Below are 14,243 nucleotides of genomic sequence, written 5' to 3' on the forward strand. Positions count from 1 at the left end.
GCCCCCAGAGATAGAATGATAGGTAGCGTAACGGTCAATCCAAGTTGGCGGAGGGGACCTTCTAGAAGTCGTTTTCTATGCACGGTGAACCTACGACACTCTATAAAGAAATGATCCATAGTTTCGGGTTCATTGCAATAAAAGCATTGAGGGGAAGGCGCCAAACCAGACCTATGGGTATAGAAATTAAGCCTTGATATTCGGCAACGCATTCTAGTAAACGACACTTCAAATTTTCTTGTTGAACACCATCTGCTGTGCCAAGGAAACCTAAGGTGCTGAAAATCGGTGTTATTGAGTACACGTGATTTGGCATGTTCTTCTTGGACAGAATTTTTTTAAATCTTGCAGAAGTGACGTATGCCGAAGGTCTTAGGATCCTCAGTACCGGGCCGTTAAGAGATGCCGCTGCTGGCGCGTCTGCAGATTCGTTTAAAGTGAGCCCCACGTGCCCTGGCACCCATACCGGATGGATAAGGCGTAAATGGTGGGGGATGGATGAATGAAATTCTCGGAGAATGATATATGAATTGGGCACTGATAAAGCGGAGCAAACAGACAAGGAGTTGGTTACGATTACGGCTGAAGTAATAGATGTGGGAAGTTTTCGTAGAGCTAGGATGATCGCTAATAACTCCGCCTGAAATATTGGCGTAAAGTCGGGTAGTCGAAGGGAGAAAGACCAATTTAATGATGCCGAAAAAATACCCACTCCTGCCTTCTTTTCACTGACAGAAGCATCTGTGGCTATTACTGCATTTATTTGGAGGTTCTCGAGGTGGTCATCAAGCAAACTTTTTAGGTATGGAATAGGCAGGAGTTTAGCGTTATTAGGAAATATATCATCGAATTCAACGCTTACTGTCGCAGTAGGGAAATTTTGAAAATCCACATCACGGATTGATATTTCTAATGGCTCTAATAGTTTCTGCACAAAAACTACCTGGGGACAATGTAGTCTGGACCATTGATTCTCAAAGAATGCAGTCGGTTCTCTAATAAACATATAGAAGGAGCGTCTCTGGGGAGAAGCATATATGTTCAGTAACGTTTGGACTGTCAGTATACGAATACGAGTTTGAAGAAAAGGCAGGTGAGTTTCATGATGGGCGGCAGAACAAAGGTTTATCTCGCTCGTCGTCGTTCTCTCTCTCATAGCCACATCCCCACTGCTCCCTATTTTACAGCACAAAATAAATAAAGACCGGGGCCATGAGGCAAAGAAAGATTCGCTTTGAAAGAGCGCTGATAAATACGGCACTATGGGTCGCGTACACACTGGCACAACGCGTCCCGCAAACTGCGTTCAAGATCATCCACTACAAAAATCTCGCGTAGCAAAAATGACATTCCGTGGTGTGCATCATTCGCTTATACGGCGACTGGTGCCTGGGCGAAGACAGGCTCACGGCGAGGACTGGGATACCTTGGCGAAAGCAGCCTGCAAGGTATCTTACAGGCACGCTGAGGAAGCTTTCCGCATCCCTACAGGCTGGCTGCCCCGACATGTGTTCCAGTTTTTCTACTACGGGCTTAGTCATTGTGGCTTTCACGAGATACCGGAAATAGCGTCTGAGTGGTTTTCGTGGCCCCGTGGAGCTAACACGATTGCAAGCCAGCAAAGCCAGTGATTAGGGCTGTCCTTCGACCCAAATACTACTTGGAAGTTCTCGGCAATGTTTCCTAAAATAATCCGGCACATTGTCGTATACGAATTGACCCTTCTAAAGAAGGCTGTTGATAGAAGAAAACCAAACGAGTGTCTCGCAAGCTTGCCGCGCAGTTCATAGTAAAATTATAGAAGAGAATAAAGGATTAACACAAGAAATTAAACAGCTTAAAAATCAAATGACCGCGGAACGCAAAGAGTAACAATTGGCAATCTCATCAATGGAGAAAAAATTCGAAAATGCCAATAAACACTGCAAACCTCAGGGTCGGTAGGCAACCCCAACGAGGGTAAGAAAGAGGCGCAAAAGCGTCCTACCAACGAGGAGAAAACAGAAACGAGCGAAGGGATGGGTGAAGACATATTCGGTACCCCGTCGCAAAGCAGCGAACTAATACAGCAAGTGCAGACCCAGGTTCAGGAAAACAGGGAAGGTATAGCAAACTTCAATAAACGTTTAGGCGATTTCATGACGGAATATAAAGCTTTCGTCGCAGAAGAACTGAGAATCCAGAGGCAGTATGTTAACGAAGCCGTGGGAGGATTGCAGAGGTCAATAAACAAACGCCCCCTGTCCACCCCGGTTAGTGACAAACCATCAAAAGCGGGCCGCGACGACGCGGATACGCCCATGCAGCATGGCCAAAAATAATATGAAAAGTGCAGAACAATTAGAGATTTGGCAGTGGAACTGTCGCACTTTTCACAAGCGCGCAGCAGCACTCCAAAATTGCATAGTCTCAGCTCCGATTCAGCCAGACGTAATATGCCTGCAGGAAGTTGGCCCAAAGATGGTCAAACTACAGGGATATTACTGTCTCCAAGATCTCAATTATCCCCGCGTAGCCACACTGGTTAGCAAGAGCATTGCAGCAAAGATGGAACATGTAGAAAGCCTAGAGATAAATCATCAAATAATTAGCCTCCTTCCTCTGAAGAGAGGCAGGGCGAGGACTGTGGTAGTAAATCTATGCAGTCCTCCTAAAGATAGAAATGAGGACTTTGCAGAACTCCTTACGGAGGCAGTCAGAATTGCAGGGGCCAGAGACAGACTCGTGGTGTTGAGAGACTTTAACGCACCCAACACCACTAGGGGCTATCCGAGGGATTCTCCCAAGGGAACGCGTCTCGAACACGCCGTATCCAAACTAGGAATGAGCTTAATTACGCTCCCCACCACGCCTACGAGGATGTGTAACAGCGTAAGTAGAGACACGTTTCCAGACGTCACCTTCACACGTAATATTAAGGACACCAACTGGACAAATCTCGAAGAGAACCTAGGCAGTGATCACCACATAATCAGCATTTCCCTCTAGACCCCCAAACTACGCAGGGTCATAGGGGACGTGGTCATCACTGACTGGGAAAGGTTCCGACGACACAGTCCCCCACCCGACTCCGTACCGGAATCGATGGGGGACTGGTCAGAATACATAAGATCGTCACACAAACAAACATCTAAACGCATTGCGAGAACAACAGAGACGCCTGCAGTAGACAGGCACCTGCTCCACCTGTGGGAGAGCAGGCGCAGTCTACTGAAAGAGGTGAAAACCCAAAGACTAAATAGGAACCTACTCCGCAGAATCGCTGCTCTAGCGGAGGAGGCGAATCAGTACGCTAGCAAAATTGCGACCGAGGGATGGATACAGTTCTGCAGCTCGCTACAGGACACTCTGAGCACTGCAAAAACTTGGGTCATCCTGAGGAACATGCTCGACCCAGAAAATTCAAAATCGGTGACGAGCAAAACATTACAGAGAATCACGGACGAGTTTTCGGGTACGGATGAGGAATTACTACAATTCCTTAAAAACATATACATCGGAGAACATACCAGTACTACCAGGAGTCCAATTAACTACACGGTTGTAAAAAATGAGAAACTCGACGCCCCAATAACCAAGGAAGAGGTCTTTCCGGCAACTCAGGCGGCCAAAAGAAATACTACCCCTGGTGCAGACCAAATTACAAACGCAATGATTAGGAACCTCAGTTATAAAGTCATAGAGGCATTGACAAACCATTGTAATGAACACTATTGACTCAAAGGGATGATCCCCGATGAATAGAAAGAAGCCAAAATTATAACGATACCGAAACTCGGGAAGAAGCCATCCCTGCAGGCACTGAGACCCATATCTCTGACGTCGTGCGTGGGAAAGCTTTTTGAACGGGTTATTCACACTCGGCTTCAAAACTTCATAGATGACAAGGGCCTATTCCCAGCCACTATGCTGGGTTTCCGCAGCGGCCTCTCCACTCAGGACGCATTCCTCTTATTACAAGAGGAAGTCCTGAGCTCCGCACCCAAAGGAGGAGAACACCTAATACTAGCACTTGATCTAAAAGGAGCGTTCGACAATATCTCACATAGGGCCATCCTATCCGAATTAAACAACATCGGATGTGGAGAACACACCTTCAATTACATAAATGCTTTCCTAACAGGGAGGAGAGCTACAGTAAGCGTAGCACAAGTCACGTCGGAACGTTTTCAGATGCCGAACAAAGGTACCCCTCAAGAAGCCATCATCTCTCCTCTGCTCTTTAATATCGCAATGAGAGGACTCGCGCGGGCCCTGGATGATGTACCGCAGTTGAGATACACCTTATATGCGGATGACATCACTTTATGGGCAACGCGCTTTGCCATTGCCCTGGCGATCAAAGAGCAAGAACGGAGGGAGGAACCACACACGACTATCATCTCCGACTCGCAGGATGCATGCCGTTTTTTTTTTTTTTTTTTTTTTTTGAACGGCCGCCTCCCCATAAAAGTTAAAATTTTCCTAGGCGGGTAGGCGCGAAATTGACAAACAGATACAGGTTGATCTGGTATCCGGGACACACAGGCCTGGAGGGAAACGAGAGTGCGGACGCTTTTGCTCGAGGGCTCACGAACCGAGCAGAGCCTCGACCGCACTGTCAATTCCCCCAAACATTCCAGCAGGAGTCATCCGAGGACGACAACGACCCATCCCGAATGACCCCTCGCGAAGTTCTTGCTCACCAGCGTGGCACGCGACAAAAATACAGCACCGCCCACAAATCATTAGAAGGGGAGGACGCCATAGACCTCCGCAGGATTCAAACGGGGGTCTTTCCAAACCTACAAAGATTAAACAAAATTTTTCCAACGCTGTATGGGCACGCCTGTCCGTGGTGTGGTGGCTCGCCATCGCTATACCACATTTCGTGGGGTTGCCAAAATAGACCACCAAATTTAAATACCTTTTTAGGTAAATTTGAACTATTGTACACTTTAGAGCAATGGGAGGCACAACTCGCCAGCTCTGACCCCGAGGTGCAGCTAGCACTTCTGGGTCACGTAAGGCAGGCGGCAGAGGCCAGTGGAGCCCTGGACTTGGGGCCCCACCCATCGAGCTCATAACCTTTCACCCCAACCCCTTTTCAATAGAGTATTCCTCCTCCTCATCATCATCACTTTTCTGAATGACGCAAATTTATTAGCAGATACGGCATGCCACTGCCACCGGCATAGGCGGAAAGTTTTAATTTTTCCGGGGGGCGGGGGGTCTGGGGCCTGACCAGCTTTCCGATCCCCACCCATATATATATATATATATATATATATATATATATAATTACCTTTCCTACTAGTTACACTAGAAACTTCGTGTGACCTCGAAAGATTGTTCTCTGAAGTGACGAGCTTATATGAGTATGTGCAAGACCTCAAAGTGGGAGACAATTCAGTTTTACAGCCTGAGTCCCCTCGCACCGCCAAGAGACTGATGTCTCTTAGTTGAGCCATGCGACAAGCGGATTCAGTTAAACACGTTAGGGAGATAGTTTCATTACTTGTCAAAGCATGCCTTATGCCACGGGTTTAGTTTATTTTCCGGAGGCAGAATACAGGATTATAGAGTAAAAATTATCAGGTGCCCAAATAAATAAACATATTAACAAATAAATAAGACAGCAAAATTTCAAAAGCGCGAAAGGACTCGATAGCAAATATAGTAACAGCGTGGATTGTGTTATTTAGCGGCAAATGCATCATATGACGAAAAATATTTATAACGGAAAGTGCACAGAAAGACTATGGAGTTTTACAAATAGAGCAACCACGCGTCTTTTCTTACCCAAACGGCATCATTCTGCTTGCGCTGTTGTGGACTCCATTTTCGTTCCTCGATCTGTATAACTTGTTGTTATACAGAGGAACGTTGCGTTGTTTTCAATGCCAGGTGGTTTGCTTTGACTTGTCAGTTGGTGCCTTTCTCTCTCCTATTAAAGACATCAGTTCGTTGTCTGATGCGATGATTTCGCCATTTTTGAAAAAGTGTTCGTTCGGGCACTTGATCTGGAATGAAGTCATCAGCAACCTTATTCAAATTTATTTTGCGGGATAGTTCTTTGTGGGCATGCAAAATTCTCAGATGGTTCAAACGGGCTTATCCAGTCGTCGACCGCAAGTACATTTTCAGTCGCCGAAGACCAGAAAAGGACCTCTCGGTTGTGGTCGACGAGACCGGTATGGCCAACGCAATTTTTTTTAGCTTGGCCATTTCTGGCAAAATGTTTCGCAGGTGTCCGCCCTTGCCCCCTATAAACATGTGCACGACGTCCCCGAATGTGTGCAATGATGCCGACCGTTGCTGGCTTAAAATGTCAATCAGCATATCTCTGTGCAAAATCAGGCGTCCTGGTTCAAGGTCGTCATCGTAGAACCATTTTATGTATGCTTCGTCTTCCTTCCCTATGGCAAGCTGCTCAATGTGGGACTTATGCTGCCAGATATCAGGTGGATACCTGTTGTTTAACGAAGACAGCACTGTTTCAAGTACTTCATAGAACCTCTGGTGGTACATGTCACTCGCTGATGGTAACACGTGAGTTGAGGAACCTTCTTGATAGCGGCGTGGAGTCTTCTTTCGCCTAGCAGCCAGAACACACGAGTCCTCAACTCCTACTTTTCCTGCCTCTGCCATACTTACGCGGGTCACGCGCTTTATTTTCGAGTTAATCTGCGCCGAGTTCAAGTTCGGGCCATCCGAGATGGCTGGTCCCTTCGCGTGCGCTGGCTCCCCGCTTGCATAGTCTTATGTTTCCGCTGGTGCTTATACGGCGGGAAACAGGCTTCATTTTCAGCATCAGACTGGTTCTGGCGAAGTACCGATAAGCGAGGTGCCCAATGTTGGTTTTGTCGTTGTAGCTCTTGCTGTGTTTGTAGCCGGTGCATATTGCAACGTCCACTGCCACGGTAGAAGCGAGCTCAACGCCTGCTTTCTATTTCTCATTTTATTGCGACAGCAATTGTATCGACACTCCAGGCAAATTCTCGCTGTCGTCGTCGCCGTGATATTCCATATAAAGTCCAAAAGTCATATGAGTGTCAATGTCATATGAGTGTCAAAAGTCATATGAGCCACTGTGGGTGCGAGAAAAAGCCCGTAACACTGAGCCGAAGAGGATGGCGGCTTAATGGTTATTATCTTCCCACACGCTCAATAATCGGGTTAGTTGGAGGTCACGTGATCAAATGTGCACATGGGGAGGAGAGCACGTGTCTTCTCATCTAGCCCTGCCGCAGCTGCGAATGACTGTGCGCGGTTGACGCTTACGGGGCCCGCGTGCCGTATCCAATTGTTGGTAACCATTGGGGGGTGCAATGATAAAGGGCGAGCAGAGATGGCTGGTAACTTCATGCGTGCTGTCTTCCTTCTTAGGCTGTTTTTCCGCGCCCCAAGTATTGCAGATCGCATAGCCTAAGAGACAGGGGTAATTGGAGATCGCTGACAGAGGCTGTCCTGTAGTGAACATAAAGATATGCAGATGATGATGATGAATGTAATTTTTGGAGTCGCGGTGAATCGCATGGCTGTACGAACCGTTAGCCCCCGCTGCCGGCGTTCTCCATAATGCCAGCGTTGTGATAGCGACTGCTCGTGGTCATCCAGCGAGATATTTACAGGATTACATGGTCCGTGCATTGCACGATGTTTCTTATTTTAATTAGTAAGTAAATGTTACTACCACTGATATAGGCAATATAACCAACGTGCAGACTCGTCTGACGGACGCACTTTTTTGCCGCAATTTTGATGACCCTTACATGGGAACGGGCCATTTTATCTAATTTTTCCAACTACGAATATGAAATCCGCCGTAAACCTCCGCGATCGCCTCCTCTCACCATCTATAGTCGTGTACAACTTTAGAAGGCAGCGGCATTTGCCTCTCAAAGGCGGATGCACACGAGCATCCATCAATGGGCGTGCACTCTAGACTGACGTCATGAGCCGGACGACCGCTGCCCCCGCCGACGGAGGACATGACAGCCCGCGCTTCGAGCTGGGCCGAGTCGCGTCAGCGGGACTATTTCTTTAGTCGCGGTGGCAATCGGCTGCTGCGCTTCAGTGATCAGGGCGGGGCGCCTCTCCTGTCTTCTTAAGTTGTAAGCGACTTTATATATAATAATATATATATATATATATATATATATATATATATATATATATATATATATATATATATATATATATAGTTGCGACGCGCGAAAGTACGCTGCGCGGGAAAATTCGCAGTGGAGCACGATCGGAAGAGGCATTGAACGCGAGTGCTTCTCGATTGGATTTTTAAAAAATATTTGCGTTCAAGCTAGGGGTGCGGCTCTTACACAGATTTATACGGGAAGAATCATCCTTCGTGTAATTGTCTTATGTTTCGCTATCACTGATACTGCTTCGCCTTTCCAGTGAAACCGCAGCCTCTTTTTTTCTTTCTGAGTCCTAGTGGATGCTCTGCTGCGCATGACTGCTATTGATTCTGATTTCGAGTGAATCCGGGTTGGCCTCACTTCGAATCCTAAGTTAATTATACTTATTTATGACCTCTGCATGCACGTTGCGATGTTTTCATCGTCAATAAATGTTGTAAATTATCGTAAGTGATTTTTTTCATGAGTCGCTAACATTACATAGTGGAAAGATAAGCAATATGGAGACACATATCATTCACGTGCATTTTACACACCGTTGATGGGGTCACTGAAGTCTGCAGGTCTTTTTCAGTGTCAAAAAAGCGCGCAAAGCAATTTTTAGCGAGCTGAACATACAGCAACATATTTATTCTCTATATAGAGATAGGCTATCCATATCCTTAGAAATAATTGTTAGTTGGCTACCTCTTTCTCTTTAAAAATATAATAAATTTTGTCCTGGGTACACATTGAAATATGTGTCTGTGCATGGTGTTTACACAGGAAATTAAAATAACGTGTTGAAGTGAAAAAATACGGACGACGTAGCCGCCGTTGGTGCTTCCAATGCGCTTGTTTTCCTATTGTCAGGATTTTCAGAAACAAAGCGAAAGTATGAATAAAAGCCATGCACGTCCGCGTCAGCAATGACGCAGTTAGCTTTTTGCCACAATAACATTTTAAGGGAAAAGGTAGAGGCAACTCAACAGAAACCATAAACGATGTGGGGAACAGGACTCTGGTAATGACATATTAGGAGCGGGGAAGGGGGGGGGATAGGGGGGGGGGGGGGGGGTGCAGAGCCCACCCGTATTTGGCGCCTATGGCCACCGGGTTATTTATTCAAACGCGTTTCACATACCTTTGAATAACAAAGACCCGAGCTGAAGTTTTCATTTCTGTGGTACAACACGAAAATAGAAGCACCATAAAAGGACCCGCTCTCCGATAGTGTAGTGTGAACGTTCTCAAGAGCCCTCATCGGTGCGTATAGAGTTCACAGCTTGCGTCGGGAGTATTTGCGGAACACGGCATTTTCCTCTCCATGTGTTGCACCGATATTTCGCACGCCAAACACTGTCACGCGTCTCAGTTATATCGAGAACTTACCCGTGATCAAGGCCACCTTTCCCGTCAGGTCTGGCATGCTGCAACCGCTGCTGACGAATCCTCTGGCTGCTAGGTGCAGAGACAACAAGAAGCCGCCCTGCAACAGTGTAAAGGGCCTCGCAATCCCGTCCGCACGTGCGCAGTATATTCTTCCGTTCCGTGAGAGGCTCCAAGGGCTAAAACAGAAAAGTTTTTATCTCTGCTAGCGGCAGATTTCAACTGCAGCGTCTCCGCTGACTCCGCTGATAACGAGACTGACATTTCACACCGTTCACTATTTGTGCAACATATGCAGTGCGAGACATACAGATGCTGCTGATGCTGATGCTACAGACATACAGCCGTCTGCAGGTGCAGACGATACGCTACGACGGCATAAACTTGTATGTCTAGCGCAGTATACCCACATGATAAGAAACGCCTCATCTGCCGCCAACTGCGGCAGAAGTCTCAGGCCCTATTTTATGTGCCACCCGATTTTATTTTCTACTCCTCATTTCTTATATTCCACCGTGCCCAGTGACCGATGTCAATGTTTTCTTGTACTTGAAAGCAAGTTGATATGTATTTCCATGAATGAGTTTATTGAAATAAACTTCTCTTAATTCTCGACGATATAGCGATGGCGCGGCGGCGTGCCAGTCGTTGAATTGACATAGTCGACGTAATTCCGCGTCAAATACGGTACGGATAAAATAATAAATTAAAGGAATAATTACCGCGAAAAAGCGACAGAATACAAATATCGTTACGTTGTAGTGCTAGAGCCACTACGAGCCAGTGGTGGTGCTGTTCATGACAGCACCAACGGTACAAGAAGGCAACCAGCGACGAGGTTTCGGCAGTGGTCAACGAGCCAGCTCGAGCGTGCTACGTGTATCAAATAAACGTCTACTTGTTCCTGTTCAGCTTGCGGGGGTCATTAATCTGGGACCTCTGTGGTCCGAGCGGTCTGCCGGGCCGCCACGCCAGTCTACACTGGTCACGCGAGTCCGCGTTGGACAGCCCAGCCTCCCATATTTAATTAACATTTAACCATCGAATCATTCGAACCAGCATGTACTATCAACCAAAAATGCTTACGGGACCAAAGGATCTGACAAAAAGCTGAATATCTCCGCAGCCTCAAAACGCAGCCTGGTATTCCCATTTCCAGCCTCTACTGGTATATGCGAACAACATTGTGATGTACAGTTTTACTGGCTACTTTTAAAGGCTGCTCGGATATTTAGCGTTTTATGAGATCCCGTGGTCCGAAAACTTTTAGATCGATAGTACTATCGGTGTCACACAAAACGCAGAGAGCATAACTGAAGGTATAGTGCGCACCGTCCAGTCGTCATCATTGACAGGCGCGCACGTCCGGTTTGACCGTACTGCGCGATGATGTTCCCCCTTTTTATTTCTGTTCTGGTCCTCTTTTATTTGAAAGCTAAGAAGGAAAGATCAAAGAAAACAGAAGCTAAATATCACTGTATAGGGCGAGTATTATCGCACAGTGCGGCGAAACCACATGTGCTATCGGCGTCGAATGAAATGCAAACAGCGGTGCGCAGTGCTGCAGTTTGCGCAGTCATCTTTTCTCGCTTTCACATAAAAGAGAACCAGGAGAACCAGAACAGAAACGCAAATATCGCAGTTCATCGCGCAGTGCAGTCAAACCGAATGTGCACTCCTGTCACTGGTGATGACTGGACGGCGCACACTATATATCTTCAGTTGGGCGCTCCGCCAAGGTCGATGCAAATAGGTGGCGAAGCTTCGGGCGAAAAGCGGTTCAGAACAAATTGTCACCAACATCTGCAAGGGTGGTATGGAAGCAGCGATTGAAGCGGGACTATGTGAGGAGGGGAAAGAAAAAATCGTTTTTTTTTTTATTATAACACTAGCCACAGTTTCATTCATTGAACGAAAATAAATACGTTATAACTAGAAACCGGGTGTTAAGGAACTAAAAATGCTATTTTAGGCACCCATACAGGTACCAAAGATTTAAGACATATACTGTCCAAATACTGTCATTCAGGGATACAGAGGCACAATTAAATATAACTCCCGTGTAGGTGTGAGGATGGATTGCGATTATTTAAGGAACACAGCCCTCTAAATCTCTGCTGAGTGAAATTCAAGTTATTTACTGGGTAAAATGGAATAAGGCAAACTGCGTAGTTTACAATATTTATCTGAAATCTAGTGTGACCATGAGAAAGGTTGTGAAAGCAATGACAAACAAGCACTATGTAAATATTTTCAAGTTTTATGATGTGATTTTTTTGACGGAGTATTAGTTTGTATGCAGAAAAGGAACGTTCAACAACCACCGAAATTAGCAGCGCATACTTGTACTTTGATACGTTCGATAATCCAATTTCTCTGCAGTTGCAGAATATTCGCATTTAAGAACCTTTGACAGTTATTTCAGTCCCGAAAAGCCGGGATCTGTGTCTGAGAAAGGTTTAAGTTTCGAACTAAATCTATGAACTACGGGTCTATGGGGATGGCTAACGCTTCCATGCCTAATCTTTACACCAACACAAATACCCAAGGTACCCAGTGACCCGAGAGATGGCGCCGCGATAGCTTAATTGGTATAAAGTCACACACGCGTAATGCGTATGATGTGGGTTCGGTCCCCACCTGCGGCAAAGTTATCTTTTCGACTACTTTAGTTTCACATTACCTGATTATTTCTATATTTCAACCAAAAATAACAATTAACTTCCCCTATACCTTCTCTGGCTTTAGTTTCTGTCACTTCGTATGGTTGATCGTAGAACAACAAGCATGAAACATGCACAGGAACATCGAAGAAATAAGCATTTTCTGGAAAACGGGGAGAAAAACTTCAATTTGCTTGTGTATAAATTGTACTACGTAATCACTCTCTGTTAATAGCCGTCGCCTCTCGAAACCAAAGTCGCAACTAAATGAGCACGAAGCCCAAGAGCAGCGCACGCTGCTCATTCAGGCATGTAATACTGCACCGCTTCGCACCGGCCACGTTGACGCACGAGTTACACGAGTGGTTCTGCCGCTGATCGCTTCACAGCGCAGCCTCGATTCGTGGAGGCATGGTATGTGTGGTTGTCTGCGGGGTTCATTTTATTGATCAAAAAATAACGGGACAGAGAGAGAGAAAATACAGGAAGGTTAACCTGACGCGCATCCAGTCTGCCACCCTTCACTGGGGGAAGAAGCCAAAGGGACAAAAAGAAGGAACTTAAAATAATCGTCCGTGGACATCGTAACTGGTTCACCTGTCAGGGGACATGCACGTGCATTAAGGCCCAACCGCATGCACGCGATATTCAAGCGACAGCGACAAACGACGCGACAGGCACACCCTGTCGCGCTGTCGTGTCGCGGTGTGGAGCAACCACATGAACGCGACATCGCGAAAAAGAGTAGCGACGGATTTATATTGTTGTGCGAATAAATGTTATCGTGCGCGCGTAAAGAAATCTCAATTTTATCAAAAGGTCAATGTTTTATCTAGACCTAGCTAAAATATGTTATCAACCCCAGTGAAAATCCGTCCCATGCATCCCCAGTGGAACTCCGTTCCATGCCGCCAGCGTAAGGTGCCGTGGCGCCATCTGTTGAGTAAAACTTAAAACACTTTCCCGGCTCTCGGTGGCGTCTCAGGCCTAACAGCGTCAAAACAAAATAACCTATCTCAATAATAACGACAAGAGAGCGCCGACACTTAGTCTTCAGCTAGCGATGAGGTGAAAGGATGACTGATTGTACTATTTATTTTTTGCTGTCACAGCAGAGAGCAAGTTGCAAGAGCGAATACAGATCGAAGCGGGCAGACTGAATGCTGCCATGTTGGTGTGCAATCACTGTCCCCAGCGGATGTCGTCTCGCTGACTTCCGGGCGACAAGCGATATTTTCTGGCTGGCCAGAAACCGGCGACGTGACAAGCGACAGCGACGGATCGCCCTCCGCGACGGCAAAACCTGTCGCTCGTCGCCGTCGCTTGTCGCTGTCGCTCGAAAATCGCGTACATGCGGTTGGGCCTTTAAGCGGCGAAGAAAACAGAGAAACGCTAAACAAAACAGGCTTCAGGATTGCTTTATGAATAATAATTTTAAAGAAACAGGTGGACGTATGCAGATATACAATACTGAAACATAAAAAGTCGCAGCTTCGCCCGAAAGGCGAAGCATCGATTGCGATAGCAAACAAGTGGACAGCTATACGAAGTAAGGATAGTAGTTTTATCGGTCGTATAAACTTCTAAACATAGGCATAATAATTAAATAACAAGCATGTTGTCACGCGCGCACAAGCAAACATGAGCGCATCTCACTCGATGACCGCGGGAACTCGCTGTGAAAACGCTGTAGTAAGTGAGATTGAGCCGCGTTCGCCGGCTCACCCTCACACACTTTCACACACAAGCCGCGTTTACATGAATGCGACAGTTGGCGCATCGCATCGCATTTCTAGCGAATCGCAGTCATGTAAACAGCGGTAATGCGCTAGAAAGGCGCATCGCATTAATGCATCAGGCGAGGATAGATTTGCGAGCGCGAGTCGACTCACGCACCTCGGGAGAGTTAATACGCTACATGTAAACGGCGTCGCATCGCCTTTCCCAAATGTGCTTGGAAATGCGATGCGCTACTATCGCTTTCATGTAATCGCGGCTACATAGAGCATACGGCGCGTGGCGACGATTTTATCGCCCGTTCACTTTATGCGGAACCTCACGGCGACGGCGAAGC

At 46.6% G+C, this 14,243-nt stretch overlaps 1 protein-coding gene across 1 annotated transcript in view; it reads right to left on the minus strand.

Annotated features, from left to right (window-relative positions):
- LOC119443716 (3-oxoacyl-[acyl-carrier-protein] reductase FabG) overlaps positions 1–9,678 on the minus strand; it is an 89,061-nt gene extending 79,383 nt beyond the window's left edge. Inside the window, exon 1 of the mRNA XM_037708426.2 lies at positions 9,510–9,678. Coding sequence (XP_037564354.2) covers positions 9,510–9,546 — 37 coding nt within the window. The 5' untranslated portion in view covers positions 9,547–9,678. The remainder of the gene's footprint in view (positions 1–9,509) is intronic.
- Positions 9,679–14,243: the final 4,565 nt, after the last annotated feature.

Source organism: Dermacentor silvarum, chromosome 3 (assembly GCF_013339745.2).
Source record: "Dermacentor silvarum isolate Dsil-2018 chromosome 3, BIME_Dsil_1.4, whole genome shotgun sequence".
NCBI classification, from domain to species: domain Eukaryota; kingdom Metazoa; phylum Arthropoda; class Arachnida; order Ixodida; family Ixodidae; genus Dermacentor; species Dermacentor silvarum.